Here is a 26461-nt window from a genome sequence, read left to right as displayed (position 1 = left end):
CCCCGTATCTCAAAGCAACCTGGAGAGGAAAGGAATAGGGGGTAGCTTTAATAGTAGGAAGAATAGCATGGTAATGGAAATGATAATCAGACCAAGAGCCTGGAAGGAGTAAGAGAAGTGAAACCAACATTTATTCAGCCTGGTTCTGTACTTGGCACTTTTACATGCATTTACCAAAGCTGGGCAAATCTATTGCTTCCCATAATGCCCACATTTACCATATCATGTAGAAAAAACAAAAACATGTAAATTCTTTGTAAAAAATTTTGATTTTACTACATTAAAAAATCACCTTTTTTTTTTGCAGTTCCTCAACTGAATGGCAAAACATTTCATGTATTCAGATGGCACACTGCTATGGATTTTCTGGATTCAGCATTGGCGCCTCTAATACCTTTATGTTCACTGCGTGATGTTTAGGGGGGCTGTAGAGCAGGGAGTGCATGGTGTTCCATCCAAGGCCCAGGGTAGGTTACTGTGCTGTTTCAAGGCCACCAGATGAGAAGCAGTAAGTTCAGAAAAATAGCTGAGCTGCAGCCAGAGCCTAGTGCTGCAGGCAGATTGCTCTAGCAGAGCTTTCTTCTGGCACATGTGGAGGCATACAGCTCATCTCTGTCCTAAAAGCCCTTTCTGGTTCTCATTAGGGCCTGGCATTCCATAGTATGTAACAAGTAATCAAATGACCCAGGGATGAAAGTCTCTTTTTAGCACTTAATTCTGTAGATTTTGATTTGCCATCATTATCATCTATATTAGTGAGTTTAATAATTTACAAGAGAAAATGTTGGTTATAAGTGAAGGAAAACCACTTCAAACCAGTTTAAGCAAATAGGGCAATTTATTACTTTTCCAAAGCCAGGAGAAGCTTGAATAGCCAAACCACAGTAGGAGCAGGACACAGCTGGACCAAGAACCATGGGAACTAAGGGTGTCAGTACTGCCAGGACTCTTCTCTCTCATCTCTGCTTCACTCAGCATGTTGGCTTTATTCTCTCACATTACAGCCTGGCCTCTTCCATGTATGGGAAATATGGCTACTGACTGTTTCTTTTGCCTCTGTAAAGGGACTGGCCTACACTTGGCTCGCAAGTTCACAAATCTTAAGGAAAGGACCAGCCTCTCCCTGGACCCATGAGCTGTTTGCAGGAAGTAGGCACAGGCAGCTCGGTCAGAAGCTGTAGGGATCCACAGCTAGGTGCGGGAACTAGAAGGAACAGGGGCTGTCCAGGATAGGAGAGGGTGTCAGGCAAGCATATCACAGATGTCCAGTGTATCAATTACCACTTTAAATCTGTATTTTTCTATCCCTTACAAAAAGCTATGTAAACTATTTATGTAAAAACTTTATCTTTAATTTATGGAGACATACTGGGGATGTGGTAAATGGTGTTCATACATGTTCCATGTGTGCTTAAATAAAACTCACTATTGTTTTAACTTGTTTTGTTGGGCTCTTGGATAAAAGTCTGGCATGTGGTGTGTGTCAGTAGGTGTGCATTAAATCACAACTCAGAGATGTCTGAAGATGTGGTTCAGTGTGACTTGTAAAACAAACACAAAAATTGATGCTTATTTAACTAAGCTCAGCTTCTCATTGGACTCATTAAGAACACATTGTTAGGGCAACAGGGGAGACTCCACACTCCAGATTCTTTCTCTGAAGACGTTGGTGAGTAGAGAAGGTGGTGGAAGCAAGGAAACATCATTTGCTTCCCATAGAGGACCCTGGCTGTACTGCAGAGGCTCCCCCCACCCTCTCTGGCCTCCTGGAAAAAAGGCTCCATTTCACACACCTTTTAGAGTAATGCTGTGACTGTTCAAAGATAGTTGATAGTTCTCAAGGCTGTCTGTTAGGTATAATAACTGATGGGACAGTATTTGACCAACAAAATCTTGATTATCATTGTTTTAAAATAGCCAAGATTTTTTCCCCCTAAGTTTATTGGTACAACATGTGTTTCAATTTAGCTTTATAAACAGAAGCTATAACCAACATGTTAAGGGTAAGTACAGCTTCACAAGCAGATTTCTGCATAAATGAGAGCAGTGAAATGGTCTTTGTTTATGAAAATAATAAGCAAGATACTTTTGGAAAACATGGGCAGGTGACAACAGGACAACAGCTCTGTCCTGGTGTCCTGGCCTCACCCTCTAAGAGCTGGCTATTTCAAGAACATTGCAGTTATCCTTTCCTGACCTGAGACTCAGCTCTTTTTATTTTCACTGAGTATAGTTAGTTAATCGTAGAATATGCCTAACCACACATTACTGAAGGAAGGTTGACATTATGGCTTAGAACTCCACAGTCCTCATCAGTTTTCTTAGAGAAGCCATCCTCCTTTCTTAACTGAGTCTGTGTAAAGATATCAGACGAATACATTTTATTTGGCGTGGTGACCTTTATAGCCTTTAGTCTTTATAAACTTCAGAATTTTAGGGGGTTAGTCCCTTGGCCGAGTGGTTAAGTTTGCATGCTCGTCTTTGGCAGCCCAGGGTTTCTCCGGTTCAGATCCTGAGCACAGACATGGCACCGCTCATCAGGCCATGCTGGAGTGGCGTCCCACATAGCACAAACAGAAGGACCTACAACTACAGTATACAACTATGTACTGGGGGGCTTTGGGGAGAAAAAGAAGAAAAAAAAAAAGATTGGCAACAGATGTTAGCTCAGGTTCCAATCTTAAAAATAAAATTTAATTTCTTGCTCTGTAATTTCTAAAATTAAACATTAAAACACATAAAGCACGTACTTCCCAGTTTGTTTTGAATACCCATTATGTGCCTGGTACAGGCAGGATAGTCTATTCTGGATAAAAAGGGAGTAAGAAATGGTTCCTTAAGTTGCTCATGGTCTTTTGGAGCATAGAGGATTTAGACACCAAGTGGAGAACAAGTAAATGGATAGTAAATCTCTGATATCTTTTCTGCACATGGGTTTCCAAGTTTTTTTATCCCTTTCTTTGAGTATTGATACTGCGTCTCTTCTTTGTGCCCAAGAGCATGCTAGTGGGTACAGCATCGCGATTAAGAGTCCTGATTTGAGTCAACATATGTGGGTTCAAAACTCATTTTCACGATTTAACCTCTCTCAGCTTCAGTTTTTTCATCTGCAAATGAGAATAATAATAGTACCTACATTATAAGGTTCTTATGATTATGAGGTAATACATATAAAACACTAAGCAAAGTGATTATTGAGTAAACACTGAATAAAAGTCAGCTGTTATTATTGGACATAATAGGAAGTAGGAGATCTCTACCTTGGCCTCAAGAAATTCACAATCTATTTGGAACATAATATATATACTGCTTAAACAGCATGGGGAACTCATGAAGCAACATGGTGAAAACTGCTAAGGGCAGACATAGATCACATTGTAGTTGAAACAAATCTTAATGAGCGAGTGAATTTATAATGAGTTAAAGAAATTATAAAACCACACCAATTAAGAAAAGGAGAGGAAGAGCTTTTTGATAAGGAGAGACAAGTGTAAAATTCTTAGTCAAGATCTAGTAAAATACATGGAGAGTGGCCCAGTTTGCCTAGCCTATGGAGGGAGAATCTTTTTACTCCCATTTCTGTTCGGAGAAACCAAATCAGAAGTAACTTTCTTAAATGCTGCCTTCATAAGAGATATCAAAATATCAAAAGAATTTTTAGCTAAGAACTCAGTGTGTGGTGGAGATAGTGTGTAACCACGCCCTCAGAACACTTACCCCAAGACTGCAGCACTGTGCTGCGTGGAATGGAGGAGGCTCAGGCTTGGGAGCCACACCAGTAGGCAAAAGAGCCAGACAAGGACCCATTTATTGCTCTTCCTCATCTGTTTGGCTCAACTTCCTTACTCTTGGATTCATTTTGCTTTCTGACTATACTTTTTTCCCTGGCATTTGTGTATTTCCTAGCACTTAGATGAAGAAGAAATGACCTTATTTCCAAAATGAGCAGTGTCATAATTGGACAGAGACCCCCTAGCAATGAGACCAAGGTCTTATCTTACATACATCATTTTCCTTGTTCTTCAATGTTTCTTTTGCTTAGATTTAATTCCATTCCCAGCATATTCACTGTTATATCTTAATGCCGCTAGAATCCTAATTCAAATTTTGATTGGGGCCGTTTTTGTTGATATAATGCGATGAGTCAAGAGGACTTTTTATCCTAAATCTCCTGTCTTAAGTCATGAGAGGTCCCTGATTGGTCTCTGTAAGGCCATCTTTGACCACCCTCTCTAAACTTCCATTCCCTCCTTACTCCTTGCCCCTTTTCCCTGCTTTAATTTTTTTCCATAACATTTGTAACATACTATATATTTTACTTACTTTGCGAAATGTATGAATGAATGGTAGCACCATGGGAGTCTTGTTCTTTTATTTGAGAAAACTTGACTTTGAAAAATCTAAATTTATGTAATTTGATGACAAACCTATAGTACCAAAATACTGGGCCTCTAAAGTACACATCTTAGTATATTTTAAAATAAGATTCTGTTTTGGAAATTTTTAATTTGCTTGCAGTTTTTCAAAAACTCATAGCTTTTGTATAATGAGGTTCTTGCCCACACCCAGTTTTCAGTCACCCTAGGAACCGTGATTTATCCTGGGTCTAGTTTAATACCATTTTAAATATAACTCAAAATGGTTTTTACTTGATTTTTGACATTCTGTATAATAGCTTGTTTATAGTCCTCATGTCCATAAACTGGTTTTGCTAGTAATGGTATAGCTTTGTTGTAAGTCTTTTTGAATTGAGAAATACAGTGGCTTTTTTAAAGTCTTCCTATGCGACCTGTGGTTTATAATGTTTATTGTTCAGCTAATGTCTACCAGCAATTAGTTAACTGGTAGTTTGTACCTATATTGACGCTCATCATACAGGAGCTTGTTTAATGGCTGCTATCTTCACTGGAAAATTAGCATGTCAAAGGGATACAGCATACTGATAAATTGTACTTGCATTTTCTGTCATTTCCAAGGCTATTTGTTGTTTTTTTCTGCACTCTTTTGATATTTGCAAAAAGCCCCAATTGAGAATAGTTATATAAATAAATCATTATGACCTAAGCAGAATGCTAGCTCTTATTTAGACATAATAGGAAGGATGTATGGTTATATATTATAGAGAGAGAGAGAGAGATGTATCTCTCTCTCTCTATATATATATGTATATGCTAATAGATGGTTCAGATTTGAGTTTTCTTTAATAAAATCTTAAGTAGTCATAGATTTGAGGAACTGAAACATAAATAATGAGAATCCTTCTAACTGAAAGCATTTTTTATTTGACTCCATCATTTACTCATAGTCATTCCTGCATTAATTCAATTTTTTCAACCAATTTGCTATATATGTCCTATGTTACAGACACTGGGGATGCAAAAGTGAACAGGAAAAGCTCCCAGCCTGTAATGAACTCACCATCTAGTGAATATTCTCTATAAGCCATAGAAACCCCTTTCTGCTATAGCCAAGTGCTGAGCCAAATCCATTGTTAAATCTCAGCAAAATCCCATGGGCATCTTTGCCTCACCATATCTATGTCAGTGCCTGACACGCTTTTATCATGGTAGGAGGCAGTTTTCTTTTTTAGCTTCAGCAGATTCACCATCTTTCCCCCCATTTTAGCCTGCTGCAGTTTCCAATGGTACAGATAGAAAGCCCTGAAAATGTATACTTGTACAATTTTAAATGTCCCCTCCTACACTATAACTACCCTCTGTTTTCAAAATGCTGCCATTAGCGGTTACAATAATCATCTGTAATGTTAGCTTCTAAGAATCACGGTACAAGAGCTCCTTGTATAATTTCCCAGATGGGAAGGAACACACGTACAAGCCTGTTACAGTTGCAGAAACTGGAAACAGCACTGTGTGGATTTGTATTTTTGGAACTCTTTAGGCTTATTTAAGCACTCGAAGTCAAGCTTAGGTATCCATTAGGAATAAAATACCAATTCAGGGAAAACTCATGTGCTACTTCAAGGAGAATAAATCATATTAAAGTGGTTCGTAAAAGGAACTCCTGGAAACAACTATTTCATGCTCAGACTAATGTTTCGCGTGCTCTTTGCAGGATGCCGCATGATAAATGGTGATTATATAAACCAGGGTCCTTCCGTTTGTCTGGAGGACTGTCTCTGAGCATTGCTGTTCTTTGCTTTAGAAGCAGGGAACTGAGAGGGTAAAAAGTAGGAAAGGGAAATAATTATAAATTACCCGTAGGTTTGGAATGAAGCTACTAATTAGAAAGGTTTTCAGTGGCCCCTAGTTTTTTGCAGTGTTTTTTTTTTTTTCACAGGATTTTGTGACTTTTAGTCAGAGCCTTGACCTTTAACAAGGAAACTCAGTCATGGGGGAAAGGTATCTGAAAGTCAATGTTAGTTCTTTTTTTTTAATTGTCTTTCTTAAGGTGACCAATCTAACTTTAAAGAGGACTACTTCTATACTTGGATCATGAAATGAATTTGTCCCTCTGAATGTGAAGTTTTTCCAGCTCAGCTTCAACCTTAGTTTAGATATTTTATGAGTTTTAGAGTAACTCATAAATAATTATTATTTATATGTTATTATATGTTATTATAAATAATAACATGGTTTCCATTTGTTGAGACCGTATTTTTAAAATTTTCCATCTTCATTTTACAGAGGAATATTCAAGGTTGAATGCTTTATCATCTGTAAAAGAGCAAGAAGTGATAGATAAACTCAGACTCCCAGTCTTGGCTCTTTTAAAACCACTCGTTCTAGGGACCTTGGTGTATCATGGGAGGCAGGAGCAAGGAGTCAGTACTTAGTTTCCAGATATCACTGGTGACAGCAACTTTGTTAAGCAGGTTCCTGAAAATCACTGGGTGTGGAGAATAAAGGTTTGGAATTAACTTTAATTTGTTTACTGATTTATTCATTCAGCAAACATTGAGTGGTTTCTGTGTTCCAGGCACTGTACTAAGGTCCTCCTCTTACATGCTTCCTATATCATACCACCTAGAAGTGTACATATTCCACAGGTATTACAAATCTGCATGTAAAAACAAAATTATGACAGTGTTAGATGAAAACCTAGGGAAATAGTTAAATATCCTCAGAGTTACTGACCAGATTTAACTCTATAGAAGGCTAAATTTTCTGTGATGTCACAAGAGCCCTCCAAGCAAAGTAGAAAGTCAAAAGTTAGACAGAGAGAAAATATTTGTAACACATGTGGTAGATAAGGGTTAATAAACCTAATAAAGAACAATAACAAAAAAAGTCCAAAAACCTTTAAGCAAAATGGGCAAAGGATTTGATCAGAAATTGTATAGAAGAAAATGACCAATGAAAGAGTAAAAAGTTACTCAGCTTCATTCATTGTCTAAATTGAGATGCCATTTTCCAGTTGTCAGATTGCCAACATTGTATTAAAGAGTAACAACAGCCAGTGTTATCCAGTTACTCAGGATGAGCGGAAACAGGCCATCTCTCATACTTATGCAAATTCATGGGTCCAAATGTGAATTGTTGCAAAATTTTTAGAAAAATAACCTATTAAATTCTATTAAAATGTAAAATGCTCATAACCTTTGACCCAAGCAGCTGAGCTTTAGTTGTCTATTAAGAAATATAAGTCCTAATAGTAAAGGATATATATATACAAGGATATTTATTGTAGCATAATCAAGTGGGTAAGAACTACAAACAACCTGAATGTCCATTGCTTGGGAATGGTTTAATAAAAAATAAATGCATGCCATGGAATATTATGTGGCTATTTAGAAAGCAATTGGTAGAGTGATATGTATAATGTGATTCCGTTAGGGAATACAAAACAGAAAGTTAAAGAACTATTTCTATGCAAATGTGTGTGTATGTGTGTGTGTGTTTTTATGAGCATAGAAAAAGCTGTTTGAGGCTACACACACAGTTCTCATTGGTTACCTTGCCAAGTGAGTGTGGAAGAGCTTTTTCTTTATAAACTTTTGTATGGTTTGACTTGTTACAACAAGCCTAAATTTTTTAATGTAAAACCAAAAAATAATTGAGAAGTTAAAAAACAAGGAATGAAAAGGGAAGGGGGATGTGGTCAAAAAGACAGGAGAAGACCAGGAGAGTATAGTTTCTTAGAAGCAAGAAAAGAGTGTTCCCAGAGAGAGATCATCCATGTCAAATAATGTTTAGAGATCAAGTAAGATAATGACAGAGAAGCATTTGCTGTGTTTAGTGGATGCCTTTGGCAGAAGCAATCTTGATGAACTAGTAGGGTCAGAAGACTATTAAAGTAGGCTAAGGGATAAGTGGGAAGGAAGGGAGTAGAGACAAGGAGTGTAGACAACTCTCAAGTAGTCTGTGAAGAGGCAGAGAGATGTAAGAGAGAATACAGGGGACTATGTAGAGACCAGTATGATTCTTTTCTTTCTTTTTTAAATATTTATTTTTTAAGATGGAGGAGACTTCTGGTCCTTGTCCCTTTGTATACATGCCACACTTGTGCATCCTGTAGGTGCAATAGAAGGCAGAGCAAGGAGACTGACAGTGTTAGAGCTGAGCAGGATAAGTTTGATGACCAGCTTCCCAGGAAGCAGGAGAAAGAGGGGTGAGGTTGATTTTAGACAGAAGGAAGGACATCATTTCTGAGGTTCTCAATGCTCACGGGCAGTGATTCTTAAAGTCTAGGTTGGGACCCTCCTAGGATGGCCACTGAGCCCTCTTGAGGACCTATGAACTAATCTGGAAATATAGGTCAGTGAAAGATGTGTAATTCTATTAAGATTTTAAAGCATTTCTGTTTGACTTGGAGCCACTACCAGCCAAAAAAATTAAGGGTTACTAAAATTTGGTATTTGCAAATTAAAATCAACTTGCTACTAGAATTTGTTCTAATTCATTATTTTATTCAGAAGTCTGGCAAACACTCGGTGCTTGGCAATAATCGTAAAGCACGTAGTTGTAAGTCCCACAATTTTGATTCAGGACACTTCATCAGTGTATCATCAGTGTTGGCTTGAGTTGGTTACAACATTTGATTGCTGCCATTCTTGCTTTTTAATTATAAATCACAGTAAGTTTAGCTTTATCATTATGAGTTTAGTTTATTGTGGGTTGTTTGGCTAACCTCTCAATGTTTCTTGATACATATTTGGATTGGCAATGTTTTTGTCTTATAATATTCTTATAACTAGACTTTTAAGATACATATGCCTTGTGGTTCATATATAAATCATCGATGATCATTTTGCTAAAGTAGATGTGTACATAACACTACCCATAACTCTGCCATTTGCCATTTGCTTATATGGTGGCACCCTTCATAGTGTTAGTTTCTTGGGAATTTTGCTATTTAAATAACTTACAATATACTGTCAAGGTAGGTATAATAAAATTACTGGGTATTTTAAGATTTTGTTTTTTTCTCATGACTTAAGTCATTTTATAACATATTCTTCCTACGAAAAGTAAATTGTAGGCGATTTGTATATATTATATAAATTATAAGCCATTACATATATTGCTAGCAACATGTTTACTGCAATTTGTTAACTGTGCTTTCATCTAATTCTGTATCGTCACCAGATTCACTTTTCCCCTCTTGGAATGTGGGAACAAGTGAGATAGGTAGGGTTTTTTTCCCTTACTGTGGTGAGCTTGGGTCAGAAAGTTTGAAAGCTATCACTCTAGAGGAGTGATTAGATACGTGGCAAAGGATGTGTGGAGCCGCTAAATTCAAATCCACATAACTCACACCTCCAGCCTCAATGCCAGTGCACTGTAGGCTCATCAGCTAAAAGACGTTACAAGAGCAGGTACTGATGACATTGTGTTTTTCACTTCCTGTTTAAGGATGTAAATGAAGACCCTGGAGAAGATGTGGCCCTGCTTTCTGTCAGTTTTGAGGACACTGAAGCCACTCAGGTGTACCCTAAGCTATACTTGTCACCCCGAATTGAACAGTAAGTATCAGTGTCATAAATTTTTTGTGGCCTGGCACTTCTCCTTGTTAAGCAGACATGTCGCACTGTTTGTTTTGCTGCTCTTGAACTCTTAAAACGATTTCTCTTTATTGACTTTGTTTTCTTAAAGACGAATTGTATTAGGAGTTTAGACTGCAGAGGCTATGCGGTTAGTATCTGCCGCTGCAATCTGTGGATGAGTCCTAGTTGCACCCTTTGTGATACGAATACTGTACCTTTGTAGAGAGAGATGAGTAGGCAGACTGAGCCCAAAATTGTGACTCCTTCCAAACGTCCCCTGGGTACATAGGGTTACAGCCTAAAAGGGACAGCTGGACAACATCCCACCCAATTTCTTATATATTTGTAACTATTATAGTTATTTGTAAAAATGTAAGTAGTCTCCCAAAAATATTAAGCAAAAACTTATTCAGAAGTTAGTAAAGGTAATATTGAAAGCAGATAGCTTAAAATGATGATATGTTTTAATTATTTTTCTGTGTCTAAGTAGCTCTATATAATTTTACACAATATTCAGACTACATGGTACAAGTAGTTTGATGTCACACTGTTTTAACCAAATAACGTTACTCATTGGTAATGAATTTTATAAGAACTAACCTCACAATGTGCTTATTGTTGGCTAAAATGCCTTAGTAGCTTATCCTACTTCAAAGGAAGCTGAGATGCATTGAAAATGGATTGTAAGCAGATTTGGTGGGGAACTTCTGACAGGACAGATTTTTCATCAGCAGAGAGAGTTTTTACAGACTGATTGAAGTGTATTATTAAAATTCTCTGCAAGGCATTTAGTCAGGCTTGGCTGATTTGTGTCTGTGAGATGTGGTCACCATCCAACATTCATATCCTAAGCCGTTTTCACTCTCTCTGACCTTAGGTGCTCTAGTGTGTGAATCATGGACATACCATCTTACCACTGATCTAAGATGTAGCTGTTTATACTCAAACATGGAAGATGATGGGCATTAATAATCTACATACATTCTCCCATTTATTTATGTACCTCTGACAGCACCTAGAACAGGATTTTACAGAAGCAGGCGCTCAGTGAATATTTTAATTTCCATTTGAAAATACTAATCAATATCAGTAAGAGGCCAAAGGGTGTGGGAGGCAGTACAGTGAAGTGGTAACAGGCAAGGGCTCTAGGGTCAAGCATATCTGGTTTAAACCTGGGTTCTGCAACTTACCAGCTGGCAAAATATTTAATATCTTTGAACTTGTTTCCTCATCCGTAAAATAGGGGTAATACCTGTCTCATAGTGTTGTTTTGAGGATTATGTTAAATACTTTTCATAAAGCATTAATTGCAGTGCCTGGCACTATAGCAAGTAGAAGTTATTAATGTTATTGATCTAGTTCATAGGAGAAGAAAGAATGAGTGGTTAGCAGGACAAGTTGGGGCAGAAAAGGAGAAGATGAGTAAATAAGTGAGCAAATACTTGTTCTAGAGGACCCACTCAGTACGTATGTACTGAGTTAAATTAATGAGGTATTTTCGTGGTGAGAAAAGAGAATTATTAATGAAACAATCACAAGATGGTAATAAGAATATATCAGTTAAGCTATAGCCAAGAATTTGCCAGCTCAAAAAAAGAATTTTTCCAGCACCCATGTTATTTTCTTTGAAGTTACTACACCTAGTTTGCAAATAAACTTACTAATAAAATACTTTTGCCTTAAAATCTAAGATATGATGTGAAAAATTCTTAGTGAAGCATATGTTTTAAAAATTATTTCCTGTTTCTAAAAATCTAGCTTTCTACATTGCTCCCTTCTTCTTCTTCTTTTTTTTTTTTTGTGAGGAATATTGGCCCTGAACTAACATCTGTGTCAGTCTTCCTCTATTTTGTATCTGGGACGTCATCAGAACATGGCTCGATGAGTGGTGTGTTAGGTCAGTGCCCAGGATCTGAACCCACGAACCCCAGGCTGCTGAAGCGGAATGCACCAACTTAACCACTACACCACCTGGCTGGCCCTCATTTCTTCCCCTCTTTTTATGTTAAGAACTGGCCACAGCTGACTTTTCTAGATCAGCTTCGTCTTATTTCCCCTCAAGTAGCCTTTCCTTCAGCCAGACTGCATCACTTGAAGTTTCCTTAATTCACCTATACTCTCTTGCCTCTGTGCCTTTGCCTAAGCTGTTACCTCCGTATAAAATGCCCTCTAATGTCCTCTTCCTACTGGAATATTATAAATTTGCTAAGGCCTTATTCACATGCCATCTCTACCAACCATTCGCCCTGGGCACAATTAGTCTAGCCTTCCCCTGAACTCTTATGTTACTGAATTTGTATCACTCTTCCCATCTTCCCACCATAGATTAGTTAGTGATGTGCTTTTTTTTTTTTTAATCTTTCACTAAATTGCAAGCTACTTAAGGGCAAGGAATAAGTATTTTCCTTTCTTTAATGCCTTGCACAAATGCAATGTACAGTAAACAATAGCCTAATGAGCAGTATTCTGGGTTAATAAATAATTCTCACAAGAAAATTTGAAAATGCTTCACTGAGGGGTTTTACATTTTTCCCGGTTGATACAAATTGACGTAGTAGAACTGTATTTGTAATACCAAAGAAAACTATGAAAAGTTCTTATATCCTGAAATAGAAGTTTTAAAAATGAGGCTTTAGAGAAAGGTTAAAATGGAAAGTGGTGAACTTGTGACTCTATAAGGCCTTACAGATTTGCTGAAGTTAATATCTTTGGTTAACTCTTGCAGAGTTCAAAGCATAGAAAAGAAGTAATGTCATTTCAGTAAGGCCAAGGTTATAGGATAGATTTTAAGAACTGAGTGAAGAGGCATTGGTACTATCTTTGATATCGTGTTAAGCTGTCATTTGTTTTTTGTCTTATGCTATCCTGTCAACTCTTAATTATCCAGGCATTGATTACAGACTCAGACTTGGAGAGTTCTTTCAGGAGTCATGAGAAAAGCATCCCATGAGGACCCACCCAAAGCTGATGCCAGACACTTGCCCTAGCTGAGGCTTGTGCTCTTTTTGGCTTCTGCTGTGGCTCTTTCTAGGAAGTCCCAGGCCCCATGCAGTGCATTTCACAGGCAGTGGCCTAGGCAAGACCAGTAGCCTGATCCACATTAGGTAAAAATTGGCAAGAAAAGGCTTGCATCCTCACCATCTGCTCTCCGTGGGCATGGAACAATATCTTGAGCCAGAGAGATACGCCATTTCAATCTGGCCATTGTCTCTCTGCCCTAGCTTGTCTATGCGGCCGGCAAGGATATTATGCTCACGTTGACTAGTCTCAGGAATAGGAAAAGACTACTTTGGGGTCTTGTCATCACGTGTAAGAAAAGGGATCAATTTTTGTACCCTAAAGATTTCTAGAGATGTGGATACCAAATATCCCCAAATTAGATAATCCCCACAAAAGGGAACATTTGTCAGATATATTGGGTAGAAAACTCCCAAATATCTTATAATTTACGAAGCTCTGAAATGCTATCCCACTTCAGAAGTCTGTCTGTTCGCCCAGGGTCCTGGGATAGTTGCCTGGTGTTTCTGGTAGCTGGGACTCATGACTGCACGCCTCTGTGGTGTTTAGATGCCTGTTGTTTCCTGGTCTCCTACTGGGCGTGTATATATGGCTTGCAAAGTAAACGCTTCTGAGAACTTTGTGTTCTTTTCACACAAGGGACATTTATGAAATATGCATATTTCAGACTCTATACATTTGTTTTCCAAGGAACCCAGACCAGTCAGTTGAATTAGACACTAAGTTCTGTTCATTTAAAAAAAAAAAAAAATGGTAGTGGTGAGGTACGCAAAGGAACCTAGTGGTCAGTTATGCAAAACAGAGTTTGGTTGAACATTAGGAAAGGGGGGAAAAACAACTAGTTTCTAAACCAGTTGCCTTTTTGTCCTGGCAGAAAAGCTGGAATTGTGAGGTTACATCATCACAGCTGGCACTAAACATGCTCTACCTTTCCCTTTCCCTCCTTCTCAGACTGTTGGCAGTTCTAGCAATGACACCAGAGGTTAAACGGGCAGCAGAGGCTGCACAATTCTCTGAAAGGTGTGGGCCTTTTCCTTGGCTTGAGCAGTTTGTGGGAGTGGTTTGAAGAAAACCAGCTCGTCACTCCCTGTGCTGTTCCCACTCGGTGCATAAAAAGAAGGCTTAAGCCCTGAGGCAGACCAGGTGGCATCTTTCACAAGTACAGAATTTGTTTTTAGAAGTTTTTGTTGTTAAGTTACAGTCCGCCTTAGAAATAAGTACTCAAAGCTTACCAGCCCACAAATGCTCACCGTTAGTGGAGCCTGCGTGCCTGCAAATATACATGTGTTCATTCTTTCAGGCAACAAAAATGCAATGAAAACTGACCAAGTGAAAGGCCCTTTGCTAGGTTCTTCAGAGGATATCAAGATAAATGAAATGTAGCTTGTGCCCTTAATTTGCTTGTAATATAGTAAGGGAGATAAGAACAAATATGACAAGTTCCAACTTGTGTTTAGGTAGAAAAGACACGATAAGACTTGGCATCAGAAGCCCTCTGTTCCTCCACTACTTAGCTGGCAATCTTGGCTCAAGATGCTTAACCTTTTTGAGCCTCATTTCTTCTTCTATAAAGGGGAATAAATCTTCAGTTTCAGTTTCACCTTCTCCAAGGGGAGATACATATGAAAGTGTCTTCTCCAGTGTATGGCACATGGTCGATGCTCAGTTCCTGCTTCCTGAGTTGTATAAATACCTAAGAAAAGACTTACTAAGTACTGTAAGAATTCAAGGGAGATGGAGATCAGATTTCCATTTGACTTGGTGGAGAGGAGACTTTGGAATATTTTGGGAAGTCTGGCTCCTCCAGTGTAATGTGGCTTTTCTGGAAATTAAACATGTATTACTATAACGATGGTAAAAATGTATTTGTTTAGAACTTAAAAATGTTCAAATTGCTTTTCACTTTACCATCCCATCCCATCCTCGTGATAGTATTCCTAATGTGTGTTTTATAATACATCTTTTTCCCTCTATAATCTGGAATTCTTACATCTTCCCAGCCTGAACTTCCTTTTTCAACCCATTAAATTATGCTAAATTATGTTTCCCATGATTCCATCCCTAGACCTCTTCTGTGGCCTTACCTCTTTGTGGATGACCCCCAAATCTCCATTTCTAATCCCAAGTTTTCCTGCTTCCAGATCTGCTTTTCTAGCCGCGTGATAGACATGTCTGTGTGTTCAGTTGACACCTCAAATTCACAGTGTCTGAAACCAAACTCATCATTCCCCCAGCAAAGCAATGTTTCTTCTTCACAATCTTTAGATTTTTTTTTCTCCTTTTTCTCCCCAAAGCCCCCTGGTACATAGTTGTATAGTCTTTGTTGTGGGTCCTTCTAGTTGTGGCATGTGGGATGCTACCTCAGCATGGTTTGATGAGCAGTACCATGTTGGCGCCCAGGATTCGAACCAATGAAACACTGGGCCGCCTGCAGCAGAATGCGCCAACTTAACCACTCGGCCACGGGGCCAGCCCTCTTCTTCACAATCTTATTTCTATTCATGACACTCATTTTCTGATGTAGCCTGCGTGCTACATCTCAAAAGCGTAGGCATTGTTTTGTACTAGAAATCCTCTCTCCACAGTATCTCATTCTTGTCATTCCTACTGTCGTTACCTAGTTCAGTCCTTCAGTTGCCATGTCTCCTGATGGCCTTTTAACATTTCTGCTTATTTTAGTTTATCCAGCACAGAACTGTCACTGTCTTCCTGAAGTAAGTTCCGGTCATATAATGTCCTTTCCTTGCTCAGCACCATCAGTGCCTCCCTATTACCAGCTGAGTTAAGTAAATATCTCTCAGTCTGGCATGCCAAATATTCTCAGTCCCAACTGACCTTTCTACCCCAATTGGTGTTCTGTGTGTATCCTGTTGTTGAGCCAAATTGTGTTTTTTGTGATTTCTTATGAATGCACCTTATATTTTTTTCACTTCCATACCTTTGCTTGGGCTGCTTCTTGTATCAGAACATTGAATTTATCTCCCATAGGGTCTGTCAGAGCTCTGTCTATCCTTTTATATCTTCTCAATCACCATCTTCTCCATGGAACTTTTCCTGACTACTACCATCTGCCTCCCCAACAAGACTGCATTTTCCCGTCCTGTATTTGTGCCTCTGTTGTCATATTGTTTCCCTGGACTATACACTCCTCAAGGGTGGGCCTCTGTTTCCATCAGTTGAGGGCTGGTGAGCCACAGCCCATTTCTTGCCAAGCTGGCCCTGCCCTTGGGCCCTGCCTGAGCTCAGCCACAGCCCCCACTGATTGGAGTTCCTGGTGGGAGAGAAAGCTTTGAACTTGTTGGATCCCTGTGCCTGCAAAGGCAAGTGGTCTCTGTAGTCACTCTCATAGTGTGCCTTGTGGCTAGCCAGCAGGATTGTTTCCTCCATGGACCCCTGGCCCTCCTTCTGGGAAATGAGGCTTTATTTCATAGGAGGGTTTATCAGCTGAATCTTGGAGGTGGTAAATATGATTTTGATCTCATGTGGCCTCTCCAGCCTCCTTTTCCCTGCCTTTACCCCATAATGTGTCTGGCCAAATGTCTTGGGACATTTGGATAGCCTGTAATCCACAAAGACGGATAAACTGAAACTTGACTAAAGGGGGGGAGTTGAAAATTAAAATACTACTACTTAGAATTATGAGTGAGATTTACTGAGATTATAGATATTAAATTCAGATAAATCAGATAAAATAATTTTTTAAAGCAATGAGCAAATTCAGTATTTTGTGATCATATTTAAATTTAATACTGAATTCAGCATCACAACAGGATGGAAAATTTTCATTTGAGACGCTCAAACTATGTTTTAGAATAATTAGAAAAATTGTATAACTAACACAGATATATTTGAAAGGAAAGATAATTCTTGCCTTCTTTTTTTTTTTATCCTACATCAATTGTCTCAAGAAATGAGACCCCAGATCACTCGGGGTGATTTTGTGTCAGGATTTAAGTAATAGAACATCATAGTAAACATAGTTTAATTTAGCCTTACTCATGTTTACTTGAGTCACTGAGATAATCCTATAATAAATATTGTGCTCCTGGAGGTTTTTTCCCCCTTTGATAAATATACAGTCCTGAGTGTGCTAAGACAACCAGCTGTCAGGAGAAGATACGTATTTGGTTTTAGTGGAGTGAGCTATCTTAGCCTTTAGGGACTTGAGATGTTCGTTTTACTAGTCTGGGAGCAAGGCCAAAAGGCTTCTTCGTGACTTAGAATGGAATTCTGAAAAGTGAGTTCAGCAAGTTTTCATTAGTGAATTTGGCCTTTTGTCTTGCCTGTGCCTCCTAAAAGATCAAGAGCTCAGCCTGCACTTGGAAATATTGCAAAAAAGAACTAGAACAGAATTTAGTTGGGGGAGAAAATCAGTCAGCCCCAAAATATCATATTTTTGGAAACATTCTGGTGTAGAACTCCCACCTCACCAGCCGCCTAAGTTAGTGATATAGCAATGTTTTTATCTAGTTTTCTTTTTAGACAGAAAATACACCTTTAGAAAGATGTATATAAGTCTGTGACAACTCAAAGCTCATGGGCATATGTTTCTTAAACTTTTTGACTCTTCAGCTCTGTCTTAGATTTATTTCGCGTCTTTGGGCAGTTCTGTGCCTTGTTTCTCTTAAATGCTATTCTCCTCTCTACAGCATGATGATTAGCTTAAAACTATTACATATAATGTGTCTTCATTTAAAAAATCAGGCCTGCCACCTTTCTGCTAAACATCTCAAGGGTTTTGTGCAGAGTTTTTTCTGTAATGAAGATGAGAAGTTCATGATTTTCAGTTTAGCACTTTATCTCAGCAGCAAATCTCTGAACACTGATCACTGCTGTTTTAGGCAGTCAGCCTTCATTTATATTTATTCACAAGTAGGAAAGTGTTCCTCAGTGGACGATCTGAGATGAAGCATGGTAGTTAGCAAAAACATTAAGGCTGTATTATAGGTAGGAGCAGAGAAATTAGAAAATGGAAGAGAAAATGGCCTAAAATGTACCAGAACTGATGGAAGGCACCAATTCTCAGAAGAAGTACAATGAATCTCCAATAGGCTAAATAAAAAGAAATTGACACCTAGACACATCATCTGAAACTGCAGAACACCAAAGATTAAAAGTTTCCAGAGTGGACACATTATATTTAAAGGAATAGCAAATTGACACAGACCTCTTTGAATATCTGATGAGAGCCATGGACTTTGCCCCAGAAAAATATGCAGACACAAAAAGTTTAAATACAGTTTTGAGAGGAACACGCCTGCCCCTGAAGCCAATTCATAACCCTCATTTAAGATCCTTGTTCTGGATTTCAGTTCTGCATTTTTAATACCTTCTATACTGTCTCATGCTCGAATAATCACTGAAGCTTCAAATTTAATATCTAAAGTGTGAATTATCATCTGACACTACCCATCTCCCCTTCCCCAAAATCTATGCTTCTCCTATGTTCTGTATTTTCATTAATGACCTTACTATCCTTCTGGCGACTCCAGCATGAAAGCTAGGCATCCTGTTTTTGACCTTCCTCTTGCCCATTGTTTCCCATATCTACACAACTGCCAGTTGATTTTGCCACCATGTATCTTACTCTTTGCCAGATTAATCATTTGAAAGTAAGGCTCCATCCGTAGTACTCCTTGCTTAAACACTCTTAGTGCCTCTTTACTGGATAGGCGAGCAAACTGCTTGTTACATTGTCCTGTCTGAGAAGCCTCAGTGCCCGCCACACTCACAGCCCCTTGTATACCATGTACTCCAGACACCTGGGCCACAGGTGGTGGACCTGGGGGCAGATACTTCTGGAGAGTCTCCTTAATTTTTTACAAGCATACTTATGTTTAGAATTTTTTTATCCAACATCTTTAGGTATTTTGTAGCAGGAGGACTCTCTATATTATCTATTTGGCCATATTGTGAGATGTTATTCTGCACTGTCTTGATTGTCTCAGTTTTCTTCAAGGATTGACTATGGCTGTAAGTGTGCTCTGAATGATATTCCAGTGATATTCTGCTGTGTAGCTGTTGAAACTCTTTCCTGTTCTTCTTTACTTCTTGTGGTTTTTAGTAAACCTCTATCCTTGGAGATAGCTTATCTGAGCTACTGTCATCTCTCAGCTGGATCACTGAAATATTCTTTTAACTGGTCTCCTGCATCCACCCTTTCCCCACTCTCCTCCCGTCACCACATTGTAAGCAGAGTGGGCTGTCTACAACAAATCTGATCTCGTCGTTCTCTTGCTTAAAAACAAAGTTCATTACTTTTCCTAGTAAGTGATCACTCATCAGCTTTATCCAGCTCACTGCTTTCCCCTGTATCTCCCAGGCGTATTTCCTTTTTAACTACCTATATCTAGTCTGTCATCAAGTTCTAGCATTTCTTCTTCACTCTGTCTTGAAGTCTGAGCTCCTTCAAGTCGTTATTTCCTCCTGTTCTATCATTTCAGTTATCTTCCCCTTTAATCCTTTTTGTCAAACACTGGGTGGAAATAGAAACTATTAAAAAAGGTGGCATAAAATTATGAAAAAGATGGTCATCAATGCTATAAGATAGTTAGTCCCATCCCTTTCAAGAGGACCCATTTTTAATGTCAAAACCTTTTAAATAAAGGTGGAAGGAGGGCTTGACCACAAAGAGACAGCACAGGGGAACTTTTTAGGATGATGGAATTGATGTGTGTCATGATTGTGGTGCATGTATAGCTCGATGGATTTGTCAAAACTCATGGAACCGTGCATCACAAAGAGTGAATTTTACTGTGGGTAAAAAATAAATTTTAAAAATGTTTCATAGACGCGTACAGATAGAAGTAATACTTTTCAGTATTTCATGTTAACAAATGATGAATTAAATGCCTTTTAAATGAACTTGTGTTTTATTAATCACAGCAGCGGGTGTGTATATTTGAAAAACGGATGCATATGTACACTTGAATGTGCTGTATGTATATGGGTATAAACTCATGTGTATATACGTGTGTGTTTGCATGTGTGTATATACATATGCATGTACATATTTTTATATATGTGATATATTACACACACACGATATTTGTTTGGTTTTCAGATGCTTGGTGTCCAATAAATTAGTAAACCAAGTCTAAGGCCCCATAGTGTTGTGAAGCCAGCAGATTGGGAACGTTTGTTATAAAGGATGTATAATGATTGACCGTTTTTCTAAGAATTCTGTTGTTCATATTTATTGATATTTGCTTAAGAGCACATTTTAACTTCTTTCTTGGTCTCAAAATAGCTAACATAATTACTATGTTAGGAAGCAGTTTTTAACCTTATTGTCATGTCCCATAGTGGAGTATTAGATTCATGCAGAGCCCTGCCACTTTCACTCCTCTCTGCCCAACGTAAACACCGAGGTTTCTTAATTTAGCTCATGGTGGGGACAGAGGAACTCCAGAGGGAGCAAGGATCCAGGGTATTGAAACTAACACTGTGGAGCTTTCCTCTGGTGTTCGGGCCTCCGTGAAGCTCACGTGGTTCACAGCACTTCTTTTCCAGGGCTCCTGGCTCTCAGATAGTCCACTATTTTCTCATGTTTCTCAATATGTTTCTATCTACACAATGATCTGTGAATTGGTCTGTTACATTAATGTAATATCTTTTACTTAGTTTTCAGAGCAGAGTGTGGATATGCATAGGGGGTTATGTCAGTTGGGTTTTAAAAATAAAGTCGTTCTACCTCATCTTCTCCCTAAAAAACAATATGGTTTGCTGTGTCCACAACATGGTTTCAAAGGGTAATTATTTAGTACCAAAAGTAATGGCATGCTTCTTGATTACAGGTGTTTGTTGTAAGTAGGTAATGACTAAGGCTCTAAATGTGTAAAATTCACATATAAAGTAGAACCCTGTACACTGTTGTTGGAAGAAAGGTCTAATACCAATGTTGTCAGATTTTACTGTGTGAAGTTTTATTAAAGAGCATGTAATTTGATCCTAGTATGTCTGATTTTGATTCCCATAATACAGGGCTAATAATTATATTGGAGTTTTTCTGTACTTGTTAAAATTCAGACACGCTGTCTTTCACTAGGAGCACTAATGACTTTAATGAATGGAGAAGCCTTCAGTTTCAAACAAAATAAATGATGAGTTAACATAATGTTGTAAATAGGACCATAACAGGGAATGAACAATCCTGTCTGTGAACATTATCTTTTGTAGGCAGCTTCAACAAAATAGAGGTCATTCTTGAAAAAGACTAAAATCTTCTACCTTGCCAAATTTCAACTAAACTAAACCATTAATTTGAAGAAGTTATACATCAGTGGAAAATGTATTTTACTAACAATCCTTTTTTTCCCTACATGTGAAGAACTTTCCCCTCCCACTTCTTAATCCCTCCCCTCCCTACTCCACCCCAGACTTTAAAAAGTATGGAGTAATATTGGGTTGTTTTGTGCCAAGTTTTTTCATCCTGCACAGATTTTTATAGCCATGATTCTCTGAGAAAAGGAGTTTATGACCAAGTGGTGATAACACTTCCATGTTTTCATTTCCTTCTCTGTCCTAGTACTTTTTTCCTAACTTCAACTTTGTCAGAGTTAACATGACCAATCTAATATGTGTGTTAAAGCCAAAGAAAATTATTTTGAAAGCTTCTAAGGATTCATTAACTATAATATCATATATGATTTCTTAAACAAAACAGATTATACAGCATACTATTATTTTAAAATTTTAGGTTTTTCTGTTCATACAATAAGGAAACCCTTCAAAATATTTGTTTGTAGATATTATTTGTTTTGGTGATTGGTCATTATTGTTTCCACTCTGTTAGGGTTATTAACCAGCAACTGTTCGTTTACTTTTTGCATACTCTTTCTTAAAAATACAGATAAACTTGGCCTTGTTTGGTCTTGGTCAGTGGAGAATTTAATGTTAAGAGTCCAAATGGTAGAAACAACTGAACCTGGTCATCAGTAGGGAAATCACTTAAAATATTTTGGCATAGAATGAAGCAGTGAGGAAGAATTAAGTTGATTTCTATGTACTTAAGTGGAGAGATTTTTGAGTTGAAGAAAAAGAGCAAATATCAGAAAGATGAACAGAATTGTACATTTTTATGTTTATAAAAATGCTAAACGTCAAAACCGTAGTATATATTTTCTCCATGGGAGTGTGTGTGTGTGTGTGTGTGTGTGCTGGATACTAATAATAGTTAACAATTAGTGAGCACTTATGTCACGTTTTAACTCATTTAGTCCTCACAACAACCTTATAAGCTTACTTACTACTATTATCTTCATTTTATAGATGATGAAACTGAAAGTCAGAGAGGGTCAGAAACTTGCCTTTGTCACATACCTAACAAGTGGCGGTATCACCATTTGAATCTAGGCAGTTTGACTCTAACGGGATTGAGGGTAGAGATCAAAGGGAACTTTGCACTCTTGATAATGTTTTAATTTTTTTCCGGGTGAATCTAGGCATTTTAGTTATGAAATTAAAATTAATGTTTAAAAAAATTGAGAAGAATTAAGATCGGAAGAAATTGACTGGATATTTGGTGACTTACACAGTTTTTGGTGTAGCCTGTGTTTTGCATATAATAAATGCTGTTCTTTGTGGGGCTTCTGAACATTTGGTAATTGGCTGAAGTACTATTCTATAATCCCTCTCATTTACTGCATTTCTCATTTCTCAAGCTTGGCACTATTGACATTTTGGGTTGGATAATTCTTTTTTGCGGGGGGCTCTCTTGATCAGTGAAAGATGTTTAGCAGTATCTCTGACCTCTACACACTAGATGTCAGTAGCACCCACTAACCCCCCAAGCATGACATCAGCAGTTTCTATACTGTCCCCTGGGTGAGGGGTGGCAGAGCACACAAAATCATTCCCAGTTGAGAAACACCGGTCTCCTCTGATCACCCTGTAGAAGGCTTCAAGAGCCTGTTGGTACCTGTGCGAAGCTTTAGAAGTGTCTTTCATTCACAGTATTGAACTGTTTTACTTCAGTGTATGTAAAGGTCGTCAAGCCTAGGTCATGCCAAACAATTAAAAATTGGAGTAAAATCTTGGACCGTACAGTACTCTCAAGTTATTACTCTGTTCCTGTCTTACCCCTAAACTCAAAGCCTCTCAGATTTATGTGTCGTGTGTGCTGGACAGCCAGCTTTTAGAGTTTCTCCAATTCACTGTCTGTCTACCTCCTATCCTCCCTACTCTCAGGAAGGAAGGCCACAGCTCTCTACTGGGTACCATATTTAAAGTGTGTTTCTCCCTTTCTATCATTGATCTTTTTCCTACTTTCCATTCCACAGACAAATATTTCCTAGTCAGTTCTCAGTTTCCTCACAGACTTTGTTGATTAGAGCGGTTTTGCATATTTACATTTTTGGGCTGATTTTTATAGCCTTATTGGAAGAATCCCTCAACATTTTAGTTCGAAAGACTAACAGCTCAAAGACCAACAGGATACAAAATCCAATTCTGCCTTTTAGCCAAATTATCAATCATCAGGAGATAAATGTAGTTCAGTGAGAAGCAGAATCTTTGCCTCTGCTCTCAACAGCCACTTTATCTTCTTTCCTGGCCCACCTGCCCCTCCCATTGTGAGGAAGTCTCTAGTGAGACAAAGGCCAGCACTGGTTAAGAGCAATGCTTTGCAATAAGACAGATTTGGGTTTGAGAACCCTGACTGCCACTCTGGTTATGTGAACCTAGTGTAAATTGCTTAACTTCTCTATAACTCAGTTCCTTCATCTATAATCCTTAGAGAGTTTTTGTCAGATTGAATGAGAGAATGTGTATTAAGTGTTTAGCATAGTGCCTGGCACATCGTAAATGCTTGATACCTGGTAGGTTGCTGTTCTTAATATTATTACTGTCATTGTCATCAACATCATCATCATCTTCCTCCTTCTCTTGAAATGTTCAGGGACCCCAATTTTTGAAAATTCCATTCATGCTACACACCAGGACCTTAGGTAATATCAGTCACCTGAATTCATTTAGGGTAAGCTAGCGGAGAAAATGGAAAAATAGACATCTGAAGTGAGGGACAGAAACCAACTAAAGATTTCTATAAGGAAGCAGCTCTTGATGTTTTTGGGGTCACAGCCCCATTCCAAACTTGAGAATCCCATGATAACTATGATAACCCACAGCCCTTCTAGCCCAGATAATTCTGCATGTTCTTCAGAGGATTCATAGATTTCCTAAAATACAAGGCCAGGCTCTTTAGAACCCCTGAAATAAGAACCTCTTCTCTAAAGTTGCTTATTGAGATACCGGTGACATGTGCACTGGCCACTGCAGTCCGTGAGCTGGCCAAGGACAAGAATCACAGACAAGAGCAATCCAGCAAGCACTGAGCACTGACCGTGACACTGTGCCGAACACTTGACAAATGTTATTTTATTCAGTCTGCACAACAGGAATTACTGGCTCTCAATTACACGTGGGGCTATTGAGGCACAGAGGAGTCAAGTAAATATCAAAAGTCAACATGAGTTTGTGACAGTAACAGGATTCAAACCCAGATCCATTAGCTTCCAAAGCCTTTGCTCTTATATGCTCCCTAATGCTTCACTGGAGAGGGCCACAGACCACTGAGGGCAGTGCTGTGCTTCAGAGCATGGTCCTCAGAACACTGGCATCAGCATGAGCTTGGGAGTTGGTTAAAATTGGATTCCTAAAGCCACCCACATTGTGAATCTAAGGTCTGGGGACAGGTTCAGGAACCTGTGATTTTAATAAGTACCAGTGATTCTTATGCTCACTAAATGTTTGAGAGTCACTGGTCGTTCTAATGCCGTATGGCTTATGGAGAGTGTTGACAGAACTGAAACAGAGGAGAAAGACGAAGGGCAGACAAGAAGGGCTAAGAGTATGCCCTGCGTGTGCTCTTATCTTTAAAGACATACTGCTTTTGCTTTATGTCCACCTTTGCAGCTTTCATCTGGACCCTTACATTTTTCAGTTAATTTGGTCCAACCTTTCCCTTGATGGAATCCTGGCTCTCTCTTCCTGACTTTCACTGCTTCTTACAAGTTGTGTTTTCTGCCCAATTTTTTAATGAGATTTACCCCTCCTAAGGCCCACAGGGAAATGCACTATGACTGAAACCTGAAATTGTCAACCTGAGTTTAGGGCATTCTGTCATTCTTTTCCTCTCCTTCACTAATTTGCCTTAGCCTGCTATTCCTTTATTTTTTTTAATAACAGCTTTATAATTTATATGACATACAGTTCACCTATTTAAGGTATATAATTCAGTGTTTTTGAATATATTTGTAGAGCTATACAACCATCACTATAATTTTAGAACATTTTCATCACCCCAAGAAGAAACCTCATGCCCCTTAGCAATTACTCCCCTGGCCCCCAGCAACTACTAATCTACTTTCTGTCTCTGTGGATTTGCCTTTTCTGGACATTTCATATAAAGGAGTCATATAACATATGTGGTCTTTTGTGACTGACATCTTTCACTTAGCGTAATGTTTTCCCAGTTCATCTGTCTTTTATTGTATACTAGAACTTCATCCCTTTTGGACTGTTTTCATTTTTTGTCTATTATGACTAGTGCTGCTACAAGCATTTATGTTATAAGTTTTTGTGTGGACATATCTTTTCGAATCCCTTGAGAGGGATGTCTACTAGGATCTTTCACACATTTTTAAGTTGGGTTATTTTTCTTTTTATTATTGAGTTGTAAGAGTTCTTTATATATTCTAGATATTAGACCCTTATCAGATGTATGATTTGCAAATATTTTCTCCCATTCTGTGGGTTATCTTTTCACTTTCTTGATGATGCCCTTTGAAGTCAGCCACTTTTTGAGTTCCTACTGGCTACCTTCTACTATAAATGTATTTTAAAGTTTTCCCATGTGCATATTAAATATTTCCTACATTAGATCATTTATGTCCCTGATTGAGGATCCAAACTGCCATATCTTAGTTTCATAGCATTTAAATATACAAATCGTAAACCTAAAATAACTGATACAGGGTTCCTATCCAGAATAAAGAACTCCTTAAAATTAATAAGAAAATGGCAAAAAAAAAATGTTTTAGAAAAATGGGCAAAAAGCATGAACAGGCACTTCACAGACAAAGAGACATCAATGACTAATAAAATATGAACAGATATCCCATCAGTTGGCCACTTTACTCTCAGGTGGCTGGAACTATAAAGTGACTCTGGATACTGCTCAGCCTCTGAGATCTAAAGGCTGAACTGAGCTTTTGAACAAACTAGAAGGCCTGGGAAGTCTTCAACCCCCTAGTGAATCCTTTCTGATTCTGGCTTGGGGTCTAATCTTAAGAACTCTTACATGGATTAAATTCCCGGCATTTCTAGGAATTTTAAGAAAAGCCAGTATGGACTTTTTAATTCAGTCCACATTTAAAGGTGTTCAGGGGCCTGGCTTCGTGGTCAAGTGGTTAAGTTTGCATGCTCCACTTCGGCGGCCAGGGTTTGCCAGTTCGGATCCTGGGCACGGACCTACACTGCTCATCAAACTATGCTGTGGTG

The 26461-nt window shown here is 38.4% G+C and overlaps 1 protein-coding gene across 5 annotated transcripts in view; it reads left to right on the top strand.

Annotated features, from left to right (window-relative positions):
- BABAM2 (BRISC and BRCA1 A complex member 2) overlaps positions 1 to 26461 on the top strand; it is a 516257-nt gene that overhangs the window by 322777 nt on the left and 167019 nt on the right. For all 5 annotated transcript variants that reach the window (XR_011504120.1, XM_070512370.1, XM_044772149.2 and 2 more), the window contains one exon: positions 9813 to 9922. Coding sequence is in view for 4 of the 5 variants with exons in the window: in XM_070512370.1 (XP_070368471.1) it covers positions 9813 to 9922 (110 nt within the window). In the remaining variant the exon portion in view is untranslated. The remainder of the gene's footprint in view (positions 1 to 9812; positions 9923 to 26461) is intronic.

Source organism: Equus asinus, chromosome 6, assembly GCF_041296235.1.
Source record: "Equus asinus isolate D_3611 breed Donkey chromosome 6, EquAss-T2T_v2, whole genome shotgun sequence".
Classification (NCBI taxonomy): Eukaryota; Metazoa; Chordata; class Mammalia; order Perissodactyla; family Equidae; genus Equus; species Equus asinus.
The sequence above is the reverse complement of the archived record's forward strand: the minus strand, read 5'-3'. Positions and strand labels throughout refer to the sequence as shown.